Below are 24631 nucleotides of genomic sequence, written 5' to 3'. Positions count from 1 at the left end.
TGGTCACGTCATTGCGTAATCTGACGTATGCACGAAGGCGGATTCAGAATTGCATCGCGGAAAGTGGTGGATTGCTAGGACGCATGCGAGAATGAATGTATGCGAGATAGTAAAATAGTCTCTGATCTAATTCCGTGATGTCATTCTCGCAATTTCAAAAATAATTCAGTACTAACCTGCGTAATGACGTGCCCCTTGTAAAACTGCTTTAGCATTGTTTTTACGCAGATCTCTGCTCAATTCTCCTATCACCTGATCTTTTCACTTCTTCGAATTTCTTCACTTTCACATCCTTCTTTACCTGTTCCAAATATTTATTCGAGGTCTGCTTTTTCCGTTCTTGCCATCTACTTGTCCCACGACGGTTTTCTTCATCAGGTCATCATGTCTCAAGATGTGGCCTAAAAGGTTGTTCCGTCTTATTATTGAGGGTTTCATGAGGCTTCTCTTTTCTCCTACTCTTCTTAAGGCCTGTTCACACGGTACATTAACACGTACGGGTTAATGTCTAAATGTATGAACGCGAGAATAAACGCCAAAATGCACCGTGTAACCACCCAACTTGTGCGAATGCATGCACAGAAAATAGAACCTGTTCTAATTTGGTTCATGCGTTCGTACATGTTTCGTTCCGGTCCACAAAAATCATTCATGCAAACAGGCATTAACTCGTACGTGTTAATGTATCGTGTAACCAGGCCTTTAGGACTTCGTCATTACTAACTCGGCCGACCCATATGATCCTCAGGAGAGCGTGTAGGTATTTGAATATGACAAGAGGGCTGAATATGGGCAACGACATGAATATAAGGATATGGAAAGGGAAACAAGAATGAAAGAGTATGTAGACACTCTCACGATAGCTGAAAGAGACAGGAACATGCGTTTCGGGGCACACTGCACACTGGAAATAAGCCAATATAGCCGATATATTACTTCATTCATTTACACGATGCCTTAAGGGCAAACATGCAAATAAATTCACGTACATGAGTTTCGGGTCACGCTAAGCCCAAGTGAAATAAGCCAATATGGCCGATACTACCGATATTACTTCATTCATTTACACGACGCCTCAAGGGCAAGCATACAAATAAATTCGTAGGAAATATGTATTAAAGTTAAATAAAAAATAATCAATGCACCAAATGTGATGCAAATGCTGTGGATTGTTTTTACACAACCACGCATGTGTACTAACGTAAGTTTAAAACAAATTGACAATCGGAATGACGGAATTGACCAAACTCGCGAGAATTTTTAAACGTTTGTTCCCGATATTGCCTGTACACGCCTCGTAAGTATGACGTGTTTGCTTCTCCGACTCACTTTCTAGAAATATATCCGGGAGATTTGTCCTTTCACTGCAGGTTTTGTGATTATCCCACGCGTGGCATGACTCAGCGTGGTGGCGGACTCGGGCCAGTCGCTCTGGACTCGCTGACTAATAAATTCCTATCGAGTTGAGACTGAAATTGACTCCCGTTCTAAGTCCAGATTTTCAGTGTATTCCAATTTTCCTGGCTACTATGATTCATATTGTTTGTGTCGTATCTTCCGGCAGCGGGAATATTTCCTCCCTAAACCGATTACATAAAATTTATGTTCACAAAGAGAATTTTCGTGTTGCCATGATAGTGAAAATAATGTTAGCGGCCGATAATGTGTAGAACTACATTATGCCAGAAAGTAAGAAAAATTTGAAAATTGCATTTAATAAATAAAACATTATGGCAGTCAAAGTGTTCATCCTGATGAGTCGGTAGTGTAGTGAAACTTGGAGTCTAATCAAGGACGTACCCAGGATCATAACTAGGGGTGGGCAAGCCATCGTCTAGGGGGGACATGCCATGGCCTAGGGGGGGGGGGGGCAAACCAAGTTGTGACATTTTAGCATGGAAAATGTGAATGAAACCAACATTTTAAGAAAATTATAGCAGCGCTTTATGAGTATATGAGATTATTTCCTTGAAAAAATAATTTTATTTTAGTTACATATCTTATGCTAATGCATATCATTTTTCGTGGGTTTAAAGTAATTTTTTAAAAATGTTTTCATTTCAATTCAGTGCTGAATTTGCTTAAAGACTTTTGCGATTTTTGCGTCTGGGGGGGCAGGTCCCCCCCCTGCCCCTCGCTGGGTACGCCCATGAGTCTAATAAAGTTTTATTAAGGTGGAGTTCGCTAAGTTTTCTTACTTCATGTTATCCATTATAAATAGACTTTCACTATTTCACCTCTTTCTATGGCAATTGGTAATGCATGTGAATTTTCAAGAGGAAGATTTTTTTACTGAATCTGTTTTAACTGGCTTTAAGGGCCCTCAACTATGACACATTCCCTCTTCATTATTCACTCATTGTCGCATTCATATTTGATCATAATTTTTATGGTGAGATTTTTATGTCATTTACTAATTGGCGTTTTTTCTTTCCCTTTTCAGGTGAGTTAAACCCAAGACACATTTGCTGCATTGGTTGAAAATTTCCGCTGTTGAATTCGGAAACTTCCTGAATTTGTGAGTAACAGAAAAGCTTGATCTTAGGTTCTGATTTAAATGATTAAATATCGCTAAAAATACCATCTAAACATACTGTCTAACATAGTAGCGTTAAAATTTATATTTTTAATTTAATTTAAGGTCCTCATGTAGTTCACCCACTTATGTTTTGGAATCTATCGAAATTTTAAGCCTCCATTAATATTTAAAAGGTTTCTTTACATTATCTTGACAATTTTATGACCAATTATGGGGGAAACCTCGTTAATTTGACGAATTGCGAAAAAACTATATTTGTTATTCATGAAATAATCGTTAACAATCCTGGGCGATTATATTCTTTTTGGTTATTCACAAGGTAACTCAATAGTTGTAAGCGTTACTGGAGCATGAAATTCATTTGTGGTCAACGAGGGAGTTGAGATTTTATTGTTCTGTAGTAACGGGTTTTTCGATCTCCATTATCATCGGAACGTATGAGTGTGTTTTTAACGAGTTTGAAACATGAATTATTTTGCTAGTAAACGAATTGTTTTTTTTACTAGTTATTTGTTAGGGACATAGATATGAAACCTTATGCACTTACCTTACGTTCTATTTAACCCATTTCCCTCTAGAAAACTTTTTGTTTGCTATTGTAAAGATATTTAGGTACGTTGCTCCAAATATCATCTGCAGTAATCCAGTGGTAATTATGTTGGTAATAGATCAACTTGTTTCTTTAGAATGACGCTTAGCCAGATAGCTACAATTGGTGGTAACGAGGTCAGAATCTAATATTGCTCAATTTCTACGGGTGGCCATAATACGTGGGATGAATCTTCAGGGCAAGCATATTTTAGGATGAAGGAAAGTTAAAATAAAAATGCCATTTCCTGTTTACTTTTATGATAATTGCATGTAATTTGCAGACAGTCAGAGTCCATATTGAATTTCCAATTGGCACCCGTACCTTACCGTAAGTGGGTTTATTTTGACCGGCTTCAAAAATAAACTAACAAGTGGATGAAGTTATTGATGTTGCAATTTATGCTGTTCTTATTTTATTTTCTTATTAAGTATTACAACACGTTCGCAATACATAGAATTTAATCAATCAACAGCATTTATGTTATTACTACAGTTTCTTAGATACCTGTAACGTATTCCTTTTGTTATAACACGTATGAGAAATTGCACACTCTAACAATTGCAAGTTTCAACAACATGTGAAAATATGTTACCAAAAAGTTGTGCTGGTTTTCTGGAAGAGCTTCATACAATGAGAATGGTAGCATGTAACCATATGTCTACTGTTGGTGGAAATGGATCAATGTAAGCGTCATATATTAGCTGAATCATCTCTCTCGTCTATACAGTTTCAGCCTTGGTATTTCTGTTTCATTTTAAAAATATTTACTGGGTGACCAATTCAAGATCGATCACGTATTGACGTCAATTCTGTGTGCATTGCTGAGATAAGCATTTTTCCAAAGCGTTTCCTCGTGCTTCGCATTTACGGTTTGTACTTGTACGGTTTACGTGTTGGGCCCATCATCATCCTTTCTTCTGTGAACTATCGCCCGATTGCGTTAACGAGTCTGTCGTCGTTTCATTTGTTTAGCTTTGGGTTCCTGCCGTACGACGGTTGTTGAGACACGATGAGTGACGTGCTTCAGTCGCATCAACGGGCAGCGATGCGTACAAGTCTGGTATGAACACGCTTGGCCGGAATGATGTTGACACATCGCATTTTTGTTAGACCTTAAAAAAACCAGTTCACGCATGAAGCACCCTTAAAACCATTAAGGTGGATAGTGTCCCCTCGTCCACAACTCCACCTGATATTAATAGTAATTTAACTATGCGTAAATTTACTCCTTTTTACCCACCTCCCATCATCATCATAACCCAACAGTCCGGTCGTATTTTGTCTCCTATGGAGACCTAGGTATCGTTCAATGATTAAGGTTTCATCTTGCAGTTGTTTAGCTATATAGAGTGAATAAAATATTTTATAAGCCGTTGGAAAACTGGTCACCATTTGTTTGTACCTCAATTATCATCATCATTGTCATCATCAAGTCTACAATCCTGAGATAGGTTTGACGCAGCTGTCTATTCCTCCCTCCTATCCGGTAGCCTTTTCATAGCGGCGTATTTATTCTTTTACATCCATTATAACCTGTCCTATATAACTCATTCGGGGCCGTCCCTTGCCCTTCTTCCCTTCCACTTGTCCTTCGACGATTGGTTTCATCAGGCCATCATGCCTGGACTTAAATAAATACTAGTCGTGATTTTACGAAGGACTTTAATAAATGCTGGTCGTGATTTTGTTTGAGCATTTAATTTTCATATGTGAACGCCTGGTGTCCTAACACCCCCTGCTACACGTCTTTTTAGTCGGCTTGCTGGGTATTACGTAGATGTAAATGAAGAGCTGCTCTCCATTCCTCTCTCCTATCCGCTAGCCTTTTAATAGTGACGTATTTCATCTCTTTTACATGCTTTGTAACCTTTCATTTGTAACTCATTCGGGGCCGTCCCTTGCCCTTCTTCCCTTCCACCTTGTCCCCCTACGATTGTCTTCATCAGGCCATCATGCCTCATAATGTGGCCAACCAAGTTGACCCGTCTTCTCCTTAGGTTTTTGGAAGACTTCTCTTTTCGAGATATGAAGTGAAACACTTTGCAATTTCCACATCCAAATTTATTAAACTACAGTTGACATGTTATGATAATGCTGAAATGCAGCGAAACATGTCGACTGTAGTTTAATAAATTTTTATGTGGAAAGTGCAAAGTGTTTCATTTCCTATCTCATAATGGATCTCCACAAAGTATCTGCCTCATCCATCCAAATTTTCATTCATTCTTCATACTTCTCTTTTCTCCCACTCTTCTTAGCACTTCCTCATTGCTTACTCGATCGATACATTTTATCTTCATCATTCTTCGGTAACACCACATTTGGAATGCCTTCACTCTTGACTTCTCTATTGCTGTAATCCCCCAAGTCTCGCTTCCTCACAGAAACATGCACTTTATGCACCTAATTCTTCTTTTTCAGTCAGATCTTTTAAATTACAAGTCCCATTTTCGTCTGCCTTTTTAGCAGCATACGTAATTTTCATTTGAAATAAATTTCGTCCTCTCTTCTTGACTCTTCTACCTAGTCGCTAGGCTGGATCGCGGAATTTATAGCGGAGTGATCGATTTTGGAATGGAAGTGTGAAGCACAAACTTCAACACGTCTGCATTTGAATTTGGAACTGTTCTCTTCCACGCGATATTCGAAAGCACGCCAAGTCCTCATCAGCCCAACCCGTTGCCTTGAATTATGACTATTATAACACATTTTTAACCTCTTTTCTTTAACTTAGTTGTGTTCTCTCTGAATTGTTGGCAATAAAATACGATCATGATTCTTTGCTTCAGAATTACGCATATTTTTCAGTTAATTTAAGGGCATTCATCGGGGCCTACTTGGTCTTTTATGTGACGCTCATTAAAGTAAGGATTTTTTGAGCTCGTTAAATTATAATGACGAACTCATGATTTTATGCGTAAGGCAGTTACTTTTTTAAATAAGCACAAGAAATAATTAGAGGCCAAGGAGTTTTTTATGGGTATCATATAACGTAGAAATGAACAACCATTACTGACTTTTTGCATAGTTAAAATTAGTTGCTTCGTTTGAACAATAGAGCTGATCAAAATCGGGTGTCTTGCCTATTTTTAACTGACTATTAGGATATTGAAGTTTTTCTTTGTCGATGTAATTTTTTACTTCAGGATTTCGCAGAGTTTTCTGTGAGCACCTTTATCAGGGCTGTCATTTAAAACAACGCGTCGTTGTAACATGACACCGTTTAAAATGACATAGTTTAAGCAGTTTTGTATTTAAAAAACACAGTAAGTCCTAATGAAGATGATTAAAAGAATTATTACTTCCTGACTAACACTGCTGAGAAGAGATAACTAAATTTTGACCATTGTTTTTTTTCTGCGTTTTTCTCTATTCTTCAGTGTTTTGTTTTGGATGAAACGTTGGTGTTTTAATAAGTTATATAAATTTATTGATTTTATTCTTGTACGCATAAAGGTTCCGTCAGGAGTTTGTGTTTCAGCAAAGCATATGATTTTTATAAGAGCTGGAAAAAATCAATTTTACCTGTAGATTTAGGCAGCTCGTCTGGACGTATAAAAGTAAGTAAAAGTACACCTCTATACAATGTAAGCGGTTATTTAAATGTCTATCAGCATTAACCGATATTAAACTTTTCATAGCTACTTATTCATTTTTCAAACTATCATATTTGCATAACATATACTTATTATAACTACAAAATTTTATGCATAGTTATTTCAGATAATGCAGAAGGATTATGAATATACAAAGATTGCAGAAAATATAGATATTATGACAACAAGATTATTTACCTCTGCCATTTTCATCATATTCTTTGGAGGTTTTTATGAAACACAAAAAAGGGTATCTTTTGGCTTCAGATGATTTAGGTTAGGCCGGTAGAATCCTATTTCATGAAATTTACTAAGTACAGCGACGTTCAGTCAGAATTTAGGTATCAAAACATAACTGTAAAATAGCTGCATTCTTTTAGAATGTAAATGTAATTTTTAATTTTTTAAACCTCTTTTTGCATGTGAAAGTTTAATGCGGGTTTTTAAAACATATCTATAGTATTTATTATATTACGTGAAGAAGCAGCTTTGTATTATCTGTTAAGGGTTTTCATTACTGATTGTTGTTCTGGCATGACGCATTGTTATGGAGATACTTATTTCTATAGGAGTATTGCCCTAACGTGGAAAAAAGTCGTGTTGTACGCTAATTTTAATGTGTAACCGAAATAAGTTATCGTGACGGACATCTCTAGTTGAAATGCAGTAATTTTATCACAGATTTTCAAGACGCAGAGTGATGTTCTTTTTCAGGTCACCCTTTCTTCTCAAAATTAAGCCTTAAGGTCATTTCTATCTTTGAGCGTTCTTAAGCGGTAAGATCGCTATCCGTAAGCGAAAAGTTTTGTTTGTTGACGTAATTTATTTTTTAAATTAGGCTGTCGTTGTATAATTCCAGTAAACACACTCCAATTCTTAAACCTTAAGCATTTCCTCACGCCGACTTAAATTCATTAATCCTCCTGTTATCGAAAATTTATTTAGGTCACTTTTGTTCGATGCGTTTTGACACCATTTCTGCCTTCGTGAACTCGTACTCGACAAACTATTAGTTAAGCGTATTCTGTGCACCTGTCCCTTCTGGCTTCGCGCAATGTCCCTCCATTGTTTTTTTGCCCAAACTTTCAAGTATTGGGTGAAATTTTCTTGAATTTGTATTAATTTATTTTTACATTATCGAAAAAGTAACAGAAGCATGCGAGACACAGTGGAACGACGTAATGTGAGTATTGAAAAAACAGAGGTGTGGCATTTTTCCACAGGTTTATTATTGAAAGTAGGTATGGTTAAGAAAAATCCTCATTGTACTTGATAGTGACCTGACGGTCGAAACTCGTCGTGCTTTCAATGATAAACCTGTAGGAAAATGCCACCTCTCTGTTCTTTCAATATTTACATTATCGCTTTCTCAATAGGTTTTCGCAGGTTTTCCACCCCCCCTCTTGTATATTTTGTTTTCCTTCAGTGTCTTTATTCCAATAATGACGAAAGTATTTATCCTTAAGTTTTTCCCACGTATATACACATATTTTTACCCTTGGTAAATTTAACTTTGTACACATTTACATTTTTTGTTAAAGCAAAATTCTCTTTTTTTACTAATTGGACTTCATTCAATAATAAGAATAACTTGACCATGTATTCCTCTGCAAAAATTGTTTGACGATGTGTTAGATGGAAGATGGGACTTTCTAGTCCCAATCTCTTCCTATAAAGACGCGTAATTATAATATTTTTTTAATTTAATAATTTATTGATTTATTGTATTTATTTACTACGTATGTATACAAGAAATAATGTTTTATACAATCCTTTAAATTTTCAATTGAAATCGTGTAAATTCTGGTCCCGCTAAGCCGAAATTGGGTTGTCAGCAGGTGCCACATTAAGCTATATAATTTGTGTCTTGTCAAATTACAAAATTAACAATTTCATTAACAGGTGAAATTAAAGTATTATGTTCCGCATCACGTCAAAAAAACAAATGAAACATTCGTTATTCATTATTACGCGTAATAATTAATTATTATTATTATAACCCTTGGTTGCCATGGTGTCCTACAGCATTAATGGAATGGTGACTCGGCACAAAATGTAATATCTTCTCCGCGCGCATATTTTTTTGCCGTCATAATATCAAAAGTGTACGCTCAGATTCATTCGTGCGTCTTTATTTTTACTTTTTTCACCCCTATGATAATCGTGCGCAGTAGATAACCGGTGTCGATATCAGATCCGCCAAAGATAATCATGAAAGCGTGACTCGAGATGGCTCTCATCCATGACATGTCTCCCAGCCTTGACCTACTCCATGTGGTTTATTCGTTGAGGTCTCGTTGCTATCGTGATGAGATGTTTGCTGAGATGATGCTGTAATTTTTGCCGCTGCGAATTTATTTTAAGTACAGTTTTGTATAAATGCTTTCGGTGTTTTAATTTCTCCGTCATCTTTTTCACCCATCCTGTTCTAATTGACATTATATCGCAATCGATTTTTTCCGTGTAAATGTTATTAAACCCTAGCGCTGAAATGATGAGTCTAGCTCGTCAATAGATTTTCATAATTTTACCACTATTTAGAGGAGCAATATGAATATTTTGAAAAGTTAAGTGTTAAAATATTCTTAATGTATGCAAAGGACTCATATTTCATGAAATATGATGCTTTGGAAGGAATAAAATGATTTTATACGAGAAGCGACCGCTCTGTTCCCGATTTTCTTGCGGGAAGAGGGCTCGTACGTAAACTATATGAAATAATTGATGAAAAATTTCTCGGGATTCCCACCGGGTGTGGTATTGGGTTAATTCTCCCAACGTTTCAATGGCTGAGTCTGCCATCGTCTTCTACTCTTAATAGTACTTTTTACGGTACTTACTTATTTATTCATATCCCTGGTTGCCGTTACTGTTGTGTGCGGATTTAGCGATTAATTATGGCATTCCAGGCACTGCTCAGTTGGAAGTCTTTATCTTTGTTTAAGCTCTTCTCCTCAAGGCTAATAGCAATTGCCTCCTTTACAATTCTATCCCAATAGTTATAAGTGCGGCGCAAAACCTTCGTATTTTTGAAGTCCATCCTATGACCGAGGTCCAAGCAATGCTCCGCTACCGCCGACTTTAGCGGATAAAACAGGCGTATGCATCTTTCATGCTCCGTCAGACGTTTTTCGATTGTGCGGCCAGTTTCCCCAATGTAAACGTGACCGCACTCACACGGGACGCTGTACACTCCCGAGGTTTTGAGGCCCAAGTCATCTTTCGGTGTCCCGACGCAGGTTTAGTGCAGGTGAAATAATCACTTTTTATTTCACTGTTTTACGTTGACGACAAACTGTAAAATATCATCTCCTTAACTACCATTCCATTTAAAAAGAACCAAAGAAAACATAAATAGAGGATAGGTGCGCAATGTTCAGAAAATAAAATTGAAGTGGAAGTGGTGAACATGAGTTTTTTATTCTTCCTTTCTCGATATCTTATTTCATAATTAATGAAATTCTTTGGATATAAGTTTAAAAAAAATAAATTACAGATATGTGATATAACAACAGCCATAATTTTGACTTTGAAAACACCAAAATGTTTTTAACTAAATATAATTTATCAATAAGATTATACAAAGAAATTTTATGTTTTCAAAACCAAATATTGTTGAAACAAAAGGTCACATAGTCAAGTGAAGGAAGATTTAGTATGGTTTCATTAAAACTGATAAGTAACCATGCATTATATTAGGTTAGTAACCCAAACAATCAAGAAAAGGTATTTCAAAGATCTAGTTTCCTTTTTCTTAGTGAACCGCTGAGTTTGTTTTTATCCTGTAAATAATTGTGTGGAATTTTATAACCGTAAATTTTGTTTATATTTCAAAATAACCCTGATGGAAAAAAACGAATTTCCAAAACCCTGGCGAAAAATTGGATTTTAATTTTTCCAACGAAAGACCTACACTCCTAGAAACTCATTTACTGTTTTTAAGATTTTTTAATGTCTACTCCTTCATGAATTGCATGCTTCAAGCAACCTATTGATTGCAATTAACCTAAATGTAGCTCAATTTAAAAAAATATTAGCCCGAGAAGTTTGTATGGATATAGTGAACTACATTAAATTTGACGTGTCGTAAAAATATCCTTTATGGCCATAAAATTATGTTGTGGTCGCCAAAAAAAATGAGCCTCTGTAGTCTCAAGACTTCGTGTTAGTGGGTGCTGTATACTTCTTGAAGTGCGCGCTGGCACGCGAAATTCGATTTTCACTGACCCGACGTATTTATTTCATACCTACCCCGTTTTTCCTCTTCATGTGAGCGTCTTTAACTTTTTTTTGGGATTATATATCAGGGGTGGTCTGGGGTGATTAGGGGCCCTCGGCAGGGACTCATTATGGGGCCCTCCACCTCATCCCGCCCACCCCCCACCCGGGAAATTCTGGCTCTGAAAAACTGGATGAAAGTTATGAAAAAATACTATTTCACGGCTTATATACCGTAATAATGTATTATGGTTCTTTTAACCATTTAGTGAATTTGTTCCATGTAATTGCTCTGTAAATTTAAAAAATATTGAAATGACCTATTCGAATAGCTCTTTCAAAATAAGCGTCAGGTTCTCTTCAATCTTCTAACACATTTATTTTAATTATTATTTATATGATATTTTCTTTATCTCTTATTATGTTGTAAATAAAGCTACTAATCAAAACTTAGAACTTTATAATTACAAAAAACTTTGGTTTTATTAATCTTAGTCTTTTTTGTGACAACTTTCATATAGATACACTTAACGATAGACGCTAGCGTTGCCGGGCCCTCTAAGCTCGGGGCCCTCGACGATCGCCGACCAGCCGACCTGGCCAGATCGCCCCTGGCTTGTGTTTAATTTAAAAGTTCCTCATTGCGTTGCTAGTATATTGAGCACATCAAGCGTATATTTTTGTTGCCCCGGGAAGTATGAGAGATCTCGTGACCGGGACGCGTCGTCAGGAAAAAATTGATTGTTGACGTATTTGTGTGCATGGCATTTTCTGACATGATTACGTCTGCGTGCAAAAAGTGCTGACAAAATGAGAACATAGATTCACGTGTCACCACTGGCGTAAAATTTGTGTATGATGATGTGAAATTATTAGCTTTAAGTAGAGCATACATTTAAAGGCGCATAGGTGATGCGACGCACATACACCGCTAATGAATATGATGTACGATTTATTTACGACACTGATAGTTGTCTTGACGCTGGAACAGTGGTATTGATCAAAGTTACCCCTCGCCATTTTCGCTTCAAGCATATTTTATCTTATTTTACAAAACCACGGGTTAGCCTTTTTTTATGTACAGTCCCTGACAAAAATCTTACAACTCTTTGAGAAGAACATTTTCTAAGTCCTGAATTGACGCCGACTTGGTAGCGCCGCTGAAGCAGCCGCGTCCTTTTTCCCTGCCCGTCGAAAAGAGTATTTGTCGCCTATCTTTATTAACTTAAAGAAGTGGGTTTACCCAAGAGTTTTTAATAATTTATGAGTGTATGGTCTATAATTGTATGTACTCGTTAATGTAAGCAGAGCGGCCTTTTATTAATTAGCATGTGGTGCTAGTAACTGATGACAACTTTAGGAAGTAAATAAAACTAACAATCTAAATCTGCGAGGTACCGTGCAAGCCAGCACCAGGGTGTTATTACAAACTATCGCAAGTTTTATAGTCTCTAATTACACACGGAAAGAACGACCTAAATAAATCGAGTTTATTTTTAATAGCAAGATTTTATTCGTGGGATTTGTCGTCTGTTTATTACGCCAATAGAATAATGAAGAAGCAAAAATGGGAAGAAATTACGTTACCACTCAGTGGCGATGGCTGTGCACCATTTTCAGACTGACTGCTGTTTTTCTTGACATCTGTAATGTCTTAGTCTTGGTCGAGGTTCTGGTCGTGCTGTGCCAGACGCGTACTAGTCTTGTTCTTCGCCGTGCTAGTACGATCAATTTCGTTTAGATTAATTTAGTTTCGTTCCCGGGAGTGAAGTTTCATTCCGGATCGAAACTGAACTACTTGGAGATCTTAATTTCGTGTGGGAACGAAACTAAGCTTAGGCCTCGTATTTTCGTGTCCCTATACTGTCTTGGTCTGGGCAATGGCGTACCCAGGATCATAACTAGGGGTGGCGGCAAGCCATTGTCTAGGGGGGGTGAAGCGATGGTCTAGGGGCAAACCAAATTGTGACATTAGTATAAGATAATATTTCCTTGAAAAAATAGTTTTATTTTAGTTACGTATCTTATAGTAATACATATCATTTTTTCGTGGCTTTAAGGAAATTTTTTGAATGCTTTGGTTTCAATTCAGTTCTTATTTTGCTTAAAGACTTGCGATTTTTGCTTTTAGAGGGGGGGCCCTGCTCTACTCGGTACTCCCATGGGTCTTGGTCGAGGCTCTGGTCGTGCTCTGCCAGACCAGTACTGGTATTGGTCGTGGTTGTGCTTGTGCGCGTTTACCCTTAAAAAGTCCCTTATTGTGCACGGAAAGAACGACCTAAATAAGTCAGGTTGATTTTTATTTGTAGGTACTCTACTCGCTTCGCATGTGTTATACTTCCCCTGCAGTTTCTCTTCTCTCCCCAACCCCCCTCCTAACCCCTCTCCACCCACGCACGAGGTCTACCTCCCCTCCCAGCGAATCCGTCCTTTCACCGTTTCCCCACCCCAATCGTAGCTTCGTGCATCCATTCTCCACCCTCGCGACCGATCGTGCTCTTTCCCACCTCATTACCCTACCCCCCTCCCCTCTCCTCCCCCACTCTTCCCCCCTACCGCCCCTCTGTTAACCCCCTCCCACGCCTCCGCCTCCCCTCCGGTCCGTCAGTGCGCCTCCCCACGTCCAATAAGGCCGACAGTCCCCCGAGGTACGCCGACAGTGTGTTTCGGGACCACTCCGCCGGAGGAGTCGACAAGGGACGACGCGAAAAGCGAGAGGTTTTTAGAAACAAGTGAAGTCGGAAGCGTGCGAAGGGAATTTACCTGGTCGGTGTGTTTTTTTTTCTTCTTCTCCCGAGAAGAGAATTATAAACCCTGCCTGAAGCTCCGCCGCCGCTAGACAACTTGAGGAACACTTCTTCAGCGTCTTCGTCGTTCTTCAGCGTCCCGTCACAACCGCTCTCTAACTCTACGTGCATACTACAAGACCAGCGCCTCTTATAGATATATTGGGCCTCAAGCCTTGTGTACCCCCCCTTTTCTCTAGTCTTTTTTTTTTTTTTGAACTTAAAGATTGCTCTCTTGTCATTGCTATTTTCTCCCGAAATATTTAAGCGAACGTCTCTCTATCAAACATTTGTGTGTGAATTAGAATTTTGAAAGAGATTCCATTTGAGACGGGTTGTAAGGGATCCTAGTGAGGATGACGGGGATATGTAACTTATTGGCGGTCAGCTACTTCGACATGGGATCTAAGGATGGCTCCAAGACCTTAGCGACGAAAATTAAGGTGAGTTATTTTTTTTAATGTTCCACTATAGCATTGTTAAAGGGATATAGTTTTGTGTTTGCTTCATACTTTTTTTAACTATATACTACCGTGCGAGACGCGAGTGTCGTGTTTACTTCTTTTGAGAGTACCCTAAAGAAGGAAAAGGAATAATGTGTGCTTTTGAGTGCTTTCACAGCCTGAATTCATATCTATCTTGCATTAAGTAACTTCGTTTTCTGAGTGGGGAAAAGATATTCCTAAAAAGAAACCTCTCAGTGAAATGTCTCTTATTTTATCGTTCCTGTCTAACCTAGAACTATAGTGGGGTTTTAAGCTGTTCTCAATATCGTTCGGGAAGATTTCTATTTTCAATTTCTCAGAATATTTAACCCGTGTACGTAGTCCTCGATACACTTGTAGCTCCCAGCCGAACTCGTGTAAAAGCTACGTCGCTCTGGCGTGAAGTCTTCTCGGGTTTTACTCCGTGTTAGTTTCTTTTTTTGACGTCAACGTTTCAACGCACTACTCGTCCACCGCATCAGAATGAATGAATAATTATTTTACCAAAAAAACTTTTATGTAACTTTAAATAATCGCAACAATCGCGTTACTCTTGAATCGGCCGGGAAGATCTAGATAATTTGGATAAAAAGAGGGAGATATACAGTTTTTTTATTTTCTTTAAAATGGCATTCCACGCATTGCTAAGTTTAGACCCTGTGTCTCAATTTTAACTATATTTGCTAAGCCCGAACTCAATGGCCTCCTTATCAAGCTTGTCCCAGAAATTGTTGGAACAGCAGATTACTGTGACGCACTATCTGTTCGTTCGTTGCAGTTTTTTTGACTAATCACGCAAAATTTTCGTTTGTGTTTCACTTATTTTACGTTTTACTGACGAATGTTACAAAATAGGATCCTCAAATTTGCCACTACATGTGTTGTTCACCTCTGCACATTTAAATGGGTTTACAAAAGTCGCCACTCACGTCGTTGACGCACAAAGTGATCCGAGTTTCTCGGGAAAATGAGGTTTAATCATGGGAGTTAACCGAAAGTTATATTTCTGATGATGTGATGCAACAAATTCTTAACGCCTAAATGCTATTCCTCGCTATTACAAACGTTATACTGCAAACTATTGGAAAAAAGTGGATCGCATTGCACTCATTACCGGGCCGAGGACATTTTTGAAAGCCGATAAAAACGCGACCAAAGTGGCAAAAGAAATCAGCCTTCATGGGATAGAATTGGGCCTCCTCTATGCAGACTTCTTGGTTTTACTCTATAGAGTGACACCAACGGAGGATTCGTGATTGTTTGAGTGGTGGGTTGGTTGCGATTCTCTACGGCTCGACCACCTGCGTGGAGGAAATAAAACAAGAATGCACCTCCGAAATAGCGTTTCGTGCGAATTCGACAGCTGTGCGACTCCGTTAGCGGACTCCGCACCTGTCCGGCAGTTGGAAATGGTTCCGGGTCATCTTTTTCCTCTTCAAATTTTCATTGAATTCGAGGCTTCCTCTTTCTATTTGCCCCTTCATGTACAGTCCTAGTTCCATCCTCATATCCGTGAAAGTATTCTTTTAACATCACATTATCGATCTATAAGTATTTTTTTCTGACGCGATGTGACATTAACCGTATTTTAATTTCCAAGGAGACTTGTAAATTATTCGGTGAGCTCCAAAATTTCGTCGAAAAGGTGTGATCAGGCAACCCAGCCCAAAGATCCCTTCAGAAATGTGGCATTAATCTTTACTCTGCTTGACCTATTTTCAATATTTTTGTTGCGTATACAACTTTTGCAATCTGTAGGATGTTGATACCAATGGAATTTTAGGGAGAATATTTATTGTAATATTTTTAATACGTTAAATGCATACATTTTTTGCATGGCGCCGTTTCCAGGATTCGTTGAATATTTTATTCTTACCCTTTCATAAAGGTCTAAAATGAACCGTCATGATAATTGACGATGAAAATATTCTATGGTAAAATCCTGTCTAAGTTTTGAGAGCTTTGCTTGACCGCTGCTTGTGACGAAGTGATTTTTACAAGCCTCATACTGACTTTCTAAGTTTGCAAAAGGTCCAGGTCACTTTCAATTGGAACGATATGTTTACTGACTTCATTCGTGGTACGCTTGGAGTGTTAACATTTCCTGCATTCCTTCTTTCGTGGGGTATTTTTACCAAGCCTTCTATTGATAAATATTTCCTTTCATAATCTACTCTGATAAAATTTCCTGTTAATCTAATGTTTTAATTAAATTATCCGCAGTGATAGTGATAGGAGAATATAATTAAATAGGATGTTTGCTTCCCATTTTATCGTTTGCACCTGTACCTTAGCGTCTTCAATTATTTTTACGCTCATATTTTATCGAGAGTTAAGAAAATTTAATAAGGTTTGATTCTATGTTTGCTTGATTGATTATAGTCGACTCCGTCGTGTAGAATAATATAGCCCTATAAGCTTAGCCACCACAGGAATTATTATTGTATTTATGTATGCACTTCTGTTCATTATGGTCCTTTTTATCATTGGGCAGCTTTTTCCGCACATTACTTTTTTGTCCTGCATCCAATGTAACAATGGAATATTTTAGTGTCTTGGGTTTATAGTTACATATTTTGATAATTGAATGTGTTCTATTTTTATGCGAAGCATTAATTCTGACTCCATGAAGTTAAGTTTTGTTATTGCTCCTATTCCCTACACTCTGAGATCTATATTCGCTTACGTATCCTTGGTAGCATCATGTTTAATTTCATAATAATGTAAAAGTATCTTGGTAGCATCATGTGTAATTTCATAATAATGTAAAAGTATCTTGGTAGCATCATGTGTAATTTCATAATAATGTAAAAGTATCTTGCATTATCTACTTACCCGTGCACATTTTTTATTCGGTAAGTGTTACGTTTTTGATCGTCATTTTTCATGCGCAGCTGTAATTTGATGTCTATTTATTTTACAATGTTTTTGTGAACTCGCTTTCTTGTTCATCATATTTTCCGGGTGAAATATTACCACTCAATTTTTTTCCCGTTTGCCACTTAGAAATCAAGCTGAAATTATCTGGATAACTCTGAACCATTTGACAATGAAATACTCAAGCCCTTATGATTTTTAAGTATTGCTCGATTGTTATTCAGAAGTAGAACAAAATTCGATGACGGCTCTGCGATAGTGAAAAGGAAGGCGAATAATAGAAAATCATAGCAACAAAATTGATTTCGTAAAATTTTATGCGAAATGTTTGGCGAAAAAAATGCTAGTTTTTTATTATAAAATTACATTTATATTGTGATATTTACGCAAACTCTGATAGTATTCATCGTCAAAAGTCAACAATCGGGGAATTGGTTAGACGCAGCTCTCCATTCTGCCCCACGTATCTGCTAACCTTTCAAATGTACACATAAGGGGACGGCATGGAGGAGGCCTTATTCCATCCTAAAGAAGACTGATTCCTCTTGCCACATTGGTCGCATTTTAATCGGTTTTCAAAAATGACCGCGGCGCGGTGATTAGTGCAATGCGATCCACTTTTATCCAATAGCATTATAAAAAACAATTCAATACTTTACAACATGGCCATTGCCAGTGGCGTAACTAGAGAGTGGGGGCTTAGGGGGAGCATGATGGGGATTTGTGGGGGCAACTCCCCCCCCAGGAAACGGGGAGTTGAGGAAAATTTTTGAAAAATAACATGCCTAAAAATGCATTTTACGTCATTCTGGCACTTACAATTTAACTCTAAGCAGAGGCAGTTATAATGTGTCAAATACTGACAAGATTTTCAAATATTTTTTTGATTTCTCTGAGGCTTTTGGGGGGGGGGGGGATACATCCCCTTATCGCCCCCCATAGTTACCCCACTGGTCGTTGCAATTGTGAGAAATGGCATTGCACAGATATAACTTTGATAAATCACATCATCATGAATGTAAATTTAGGTCGACACCCTTAATTATACCCTATTTCCCCGTGAAACTCGGATCGCTTTGTCCGTCAGCGACGCGAGTGGCGAATTCTGTAAACCCATTTAAATGCGCGGTGGTTGACAACACATTTAGAGGTCGATCTGAGGACCCTGTTTTGTAAAATTCGTGGTACGTACTTCTCCTTTATGTCCTTTATAACGAGTGCTATGTGTGCCCATGTAAGGACTTACGTTCGGGGGGGACAAGGGGGTCCAAAACCAGGGGTGAAAATTTTTGAAAAAAGGTGTACTAAGTAATGGGTTTTAAACTAATTTGAACACTTTTCATAACAGAAAATGCTTCACTTATTTAAAAAAAATTGTAAATTCATGATTTTTAAATATTTTGTTTTCTTTTATGAAGGAAATAATTGTGTTTTTATATTACGGGAGGGGGGGCGGACCCCCCGGAACCCCTCCCCTGGCTACGCCACTGTCATTCAGGGTGTATTTTACCTCTCATCCCGTCCACATGTCCTTGTCTTCATCAGGCCATCATATCTCATAATGTGATCGGCTAAGTTGTTCCGTATTCGTCTTATTGTTTTTGGAATGCATCTCTTTTCTCCCAACCTTCCTCGCACTTTCTCCTTACTAACTCGGTCGAGCCATCCATTTCATCTACTATATTCTTCGTTAGCACTTCATTTAGAATACTTCCACTCTCGATTTCTCTGCCGCTGTCAACGTCCTTGCCTCCCTCCCATAAAAGAAACGTGCTCCATATACAGCGTGAATATGAATTGTTTCCTTACTTCCATTCTTGGCATCTTAGTTGTATGTTTCTACTAATTTGCTTCTCTGCCTTTGTCAGCGTCCATTCCTAACTCTAAGGAAGAAACGTGTTCCGTTTAGAACGTCTGATGAATAGGGTAGTTTCCTTCATCAAAGAAAACGAAAGGCATTGGTTGCGATTCGTTACCCACCATTAGTGTATTCATAATATACTAATTATTTGGTTTCAGAAGTTTCAGTTTAGACGAGTGTTTATGCTCAATTTTAACCTCATTTGAAAAAGACAAGATTGGCGCCCATACGATGCCACTCCACGTGACGTCACAGGGACCTAGATGCTACGCGAGTAGTCACGAGTTTTACACCGTCTGAGATTACCAATGCATGCATGAGCCACAGAGCTCAAGGAAACATTTCTTAATAATCATCTATTCAAATTGCCTAAGATCGGAAAGTTTCCTTCGTTTGATAGGGTGTTAACAATACTTATTTAAGCCAAGCGCTACCTGCTAGTAGGGTACTCGGCTACCTGCTAGCAGCCTGCGTCGTATCAGCGCCCAAAGCCTCGCCCCAAGGTCACCTCAAAAGGCGGCAGCAAGAACCAGAAATACGTCACACGGGCTTTTCCCAGCATTCACACTTAGCCGTCGCGTTTTCGCGCGCTTGAAATTTTTCACTTTTCATTTAATCGCAAAAAATAGATATCGTCATTTTAAAATCTGAAGGCGTGAAATAGGTACTTCAGGAGTAGTAATCTTTCGATTTAGGCAATAAAAAAATAATAGGAAACCACCCTATTGTTTCCTTATTTCGATGACTTTTTTTGCATGTAATGCCTCGTTCAGATTACTATTGTTGCAGCAATTGTTGGAACTATCGTGCATTCACACAACGATGGTTTAAACCTGTGCTGCCCTGAAATTGACGGTCAGCAAAGCTATTGAGGTATGCAGGGTCAAGATATTACTGTGGTCAACGTGTATTTAACTAATAATTTTTCTTCCGCTCATATTCTTACTTCCCTGGACAAATTCATGAAAAAATAGAGCGAAGAGAGCTTTACGAACTTTCCGTCTTTCTCTTGTCGCTTCCTTTTCCGGTCTCCCAGCGCCTAACCATCGTAAAGTGGCAACGTTCGGAACTACGTTTACTATTGTCCAGACATGCATTCACAGTGCTAGTACGGCCAACTATCGTTAGTAAGATCACTCGAACAATCGTAATCTGAACGAGGCATAATAACTCGTGCATCAATCACTTACTACCAGGGGCGTAGCCAGGAATTTCGTTCGGGGGGGGGGGTGTCCATAACAAGGGGTGAAAATTTTCGAAAAACGGTGTTCAAAGTATTGGTTTTTAACTAATTTTAGCACTTTTCATAATAGAAAAAACTTCTTTCGTTAAAGAAATATTTTGTAAATTCATTTTTACTCTTGTAAATTTTCCGCAGTTTGTGTAAACAACTTTGGAGTGATACGCGAAGTCTGGTCGTCAAGTAGATACGCACAATCTGGTCGCATCGTTTAGAATAGGTTTTTTTGGCAGAAAATCCTTCTTTAAAAGATCATGTTTGGATAAGTCTGTACTCCGGTGTAATTGCGATAATATTTAGGTTTGTCAGCTTGCTTGGGAAATGCTTATTTGTATGTACATGCTGTGCCAAGAATTTGGGATCCATTGTCTTCTCAAAGCGATAGGCCCCATTTTGTTTTTGAATGAATCGGAGAGGGGGACCTTATGAGAAAGAAATATATCTCGATCATTTCTCCAGGACAAAATTTTACTCCTCTTAATTCTGGCACAAAAATTAGATCTACACACCCACTCTGAAAATCGTTGGTGTTTTTTTTGTGACAGTAAATAATGCCATCAACTTTTATATTGTTGCCAAGGAGGCCTTTCTTATTTCGATACCTCCACTGCACAAACGCTCAACAATCGCTCACGGAATCAAATCCTCTCATCTAAGGACGGACTCTCGAACTGACTGGCTTTCTTAAAGGTGACGGTCACCCAGGTGAAGCAGACGATAGAAGGAGCGAATGACAATATGAGTAGTACTAGGGTTACTAGATGAGAGAATTTGATTCGGTGGGCGATTGTTGAGCGTTTGTCTAGAGGAGGCATCGAATTTTAAGTGATTTATTTCGCACAAGTGATCTATCCACATCTAAATAATACCTACCCCAAGGGTATTTGGCAGGGGGTGATCAATCATAAGCGAAAACGTTTTGCTTATACGGTCGAAAGAGTAAAGAAGTACACGCGAAAAACTATGATAATTGCGAAGCGATCGTCTTCTTCATCTTGTCACGGGCAAAATATTTAATGTTTGCACTTCGTTCGTTTTTTTGTTTTGAGAGAGAAAAACATCTTCGCATTACAAATAGATCTAAAATTATACCCATTCGTTGATTTTTTTTAATGGACGAAAGAAAGAATTCAATTTCCGAGGAGTAGAAAAGTACATGAATATCGAAGTTAAGTATGCTATATGAAAAAAAATATTTCCAAACTTTTCATACAAGAAAATTTTGATATTGTTCCTCTTAATTAAAATAAACCACAAAGACGAAAATTGCTGTTATGGTAGTGTTCATTGCCGCGGTGCGAGTAGTGGTATGTAAGTAAATGTTAACTAAGTATCCAAGAAACCTTAATGTATTTATTTCTTGCTTCGCCCATATCGCTGGTTGCGTCTGTGTTGAATCGCGGTATTGTATGCGTTTCTAATCTCTCTCCCCCTCCCCCCTCCACCTGTCCTTGTTTCGCGTTCGTATGCAATCCACCTTCGGCGCTGCTCTCTCGAGTGGCCAAGTATGCGATGCGTGAAAGTGTGAACTTGCGGTAATGGCATTAAAAAGAGTTGGGTCCTCGACCTTAATGAATCCGGGGCGGCTGACTGGCCGTCTCAGCTGGCCATTTATGAGTCAGCGATGAAAACTTTTCCTCGCGAGCCCGTCGTCCGGTGCCTATTTTCATCCGGGGAGAAATTATGGGTCAGCGGCGGTGATATCGACAATGAGAGTGCATCAACCTCTTTATCCATACCTTCTTAGCGAATGCGTTCGTTCCATTCCACTTGTCAGGTGTGTGTGTTTTTGCCGCGCGTATCCTCTCGAAACTACGGCGTTATTAGCGGATGTAGATTCACTCTCTCAAGTTAATCAAGCGATTATAATAAACGCTAGGCTCATGAAAGTGTAACTATGGCGACCTTCACTGAACTTAGCGTACTTACCTACAATTCATTGTTTTTTTAATAACCTCTGTGGGGGAGAGTTGGATAAAACGGGGTGGTCTGATGAAACGGGGTACCGAAGTTTTCTTGTTTGATAAGAGCCGACTTCTTCCGTTACAACACTAACTTCTTCTTGAGCTTCTCCCAACCAATCTGATAGTGCGAGCCAATGGGACTGCTTAGAGGAGGCCCAATTCCACTGCACATAAGACACTGTCCTGTAACCACTTCGGACGCATTTTAATCGGCTTTCAAAAATGTCCGCGGCGTGGTGATGAGTTCAATGCGATCCACCTTTTTCCATTCTTTTACATTATAATGTTCGTAATTGCAGAGAATAGCTTTTAAAATATATGAATTTGATAGATAACATCATCATGTTAATGTCGGGCAGTTTCAATCAGGAACGGCAAGTATAACGAAACGAAAATGTTTCGTTTCGACCCGGAGAGAAACGAAAATACGGGCCTAGGTTTAGTTTCGTTCCAGAACGAAATTAAAATCACCAAGGAGTTTAGTTTCGACCCGAGACGAAACTTTACTCCCGGGAACGAAACTGAATTAATCGAAACTCCTCTACTCATAGTTAAGTTTCGATCCCAGAAGTTGAGTAGAGGGGGATAAGAGGGAATAGTTTCGACCCATTACATTTGACATACGTATGGAGAGGATAAAACATCGAGCTTACAAATAAAATGGTCAGTTTGTGTTCACAGTTCTCCAGTTAGTGGTAAAAATATGAGTGCCCCATGCATCTAATGGAAGGCGGTAGGCCGAACATCTACTTTATTCAACCATACTTCGTACTCGGTGTGTGGGTCGAAACTAAACTGTTCGAAGGTAAAGCACGTGGTCCCTCCGGTCGGAAACATTATTTAAGTTTCGTTTCGTCCAAGAGTTATAGTTAAGTTTCGACCCGAAGTAGTTTTGACTCCGATTTCGTTTCGTTTCTACATTTCGCTCCCGGGAACGAAACTATTGAAAATTTTCTGGTTTTGATTTTCGTTTTTAATGCCATCACTGGTTTCAGTGTAAGTGTAGGGCATTGACCTCGTCTTATTGCTGCGATGTAGTTATCATTTTTTTGCATGCAGTCCGTTGAAAAATAGTAAATTTCATGAATATTTAATGATGGAAGTTTTTATTTCCTCGTACTTCATCCATGCACGTGCCTCTGAGGTTAAATTTGTTTTTGGACACGATTTGTATTTTTTCATCCGCGTGACGTGTTGTTGTTTTCATCTCCCGTTACCAGGAGATAACTCGATGAATGTTTGTTCGAGCTTTGTAGTGGGCCGCTAACAGTACAGCGCCGGGCTCTGATAGCTTGACTCCGGTGTTTGCCTACTCGGTATACCGTCACAAATCCAATTGATTCACTATTGTTCTCTTTCTCTCTCTTGACTTTTTCGGAGGTTGATTTTTCCGCGAAGCGCTTATAAATCAACCTCAATTGACGTGGATTACTATGGTTCTCCACGGAAATGAAAAAGACGCCCTTAAATCTAATTTTCCGAGAGATTAACCGCTTTCAGTTCGATTACTGCTCAAAACTGCCCGTTACGAATCCTCTTCCCTCTCATTTACCTAAACGTCAATTCATCTTGTCGTGCTCCAACATTTATTTACCCATTTTTCTTTTTGATCTCTCGTAATGACTGTCGTAATGTCTGAGAGTCATTTATTGTCTCCTAAAAAGTGAAGTAAAAAAATTTGTGGGCATACTGTAACTATGTTTACCTTTCTGCGGGAGCAGTTACAAAAAAATAAGTCGATACCTCACGTATTCTTACTTTTGATCCGAACCCCCACTACCTTTTGAAGATTAAATATCTATATGGACTCTTGGTCATAACTCCGGGGAAGGTGGTAGTGCCATCGAAAATTCAGTCGTGTGAGTGCTTTTAGTGTCTTTTATATTGTGTCTTTCTCGATCTGGGTTATATTTGTGTCATATATTGTATATCTTTTGACCTCTCGAAATGAGTGTCGTAATGTCTAAGAGTCATTTATTGTCTCGTAAAAAGGTGAAGTAAAAATTTTGTGGACATACCTACTATAAAAATCTGTTTACCCTTCTTCGGAAGCATCGTTTAGTTACAGAAAAAATAAGTTGATCCCCCCGGTTTAAGCACCAGCCCGACAAAAATCTACCTGTCAGATCCCGGTGTATTCTTCTGTTTTTTTTCTTCTTTTTTTTTTGACCTTTCAAAGTGACCGTCGTAATGTCTAAAGGTCGTTTAACATGGGACACGACATTGCGCAATGAGTGACGCATGTACGAAGTCGCATTCAAAATTGCGTCGTGTAAAGCGGTCGTGTAAATGGGTAAAACGCATACGAGTATGCGTGGATGCAAGATTGAAAAATATTCCCTGATTTAATTCCGAGCTCGCATTCTCGCAGTTTCAACAAGAGTTTTTAGTGGTAACCTTCGAAATGAGAAGCGCCATTTAAAATGGCCACAAGAGTTTGTCTTTAAAAACTGAATTAAAATTTTTTGTGTAC

At 38.5% G+C, this 24631-nt stretch overlaps 1 protein-coding gene across 4 annotated transcripts in view; it reads left to right on the top strand.

Annotated features, from left to right (window-relative positions):
• The window catches only part of LOC124168806 (PTB domain-containing adapter protein ced-6-like), a 320754-nt gene that overhangs the window by 196797 nt on the left and 99326 nt on the right, over positions 1 to 24631 (top strand). Inside the window, exon 1 of one of the 4 annotated variants that reach the window (XM_046547118.1) lies at positions 13987 to 14174. The exons of the other annotated variants lie outside the window; for them this stretch is intronic. Coding sequence (XP_046403074.1) covers positions 14088 to 14174 — 87 coding nt within the window. The 5' untranslated portion in view covers positions 13987 to 14087. Of the gene's footprint in view, positions 1 to 13986; positions 14175 to 24631 lie in introns of those variants that run through there. 4 annotated transcript variants of the gene reach the window in all.

Source organism: Ischnura elegans, chromosome 12 (genome assembly GCF_921293095.1).
Source record: "Ischnura elegans chromosome 12, ioIscEleg1.1, whole genome shotgun sequence".
Lineage (NCBI taxonomy): Eukaryota > Metazoa > Arthropoda > Insecta > Odonata > Coenagrionidae > Ischnura > Ischnura elegans.
This window is presented reverse-complemented; position numbering and strand designations above follow the sequence as displayed.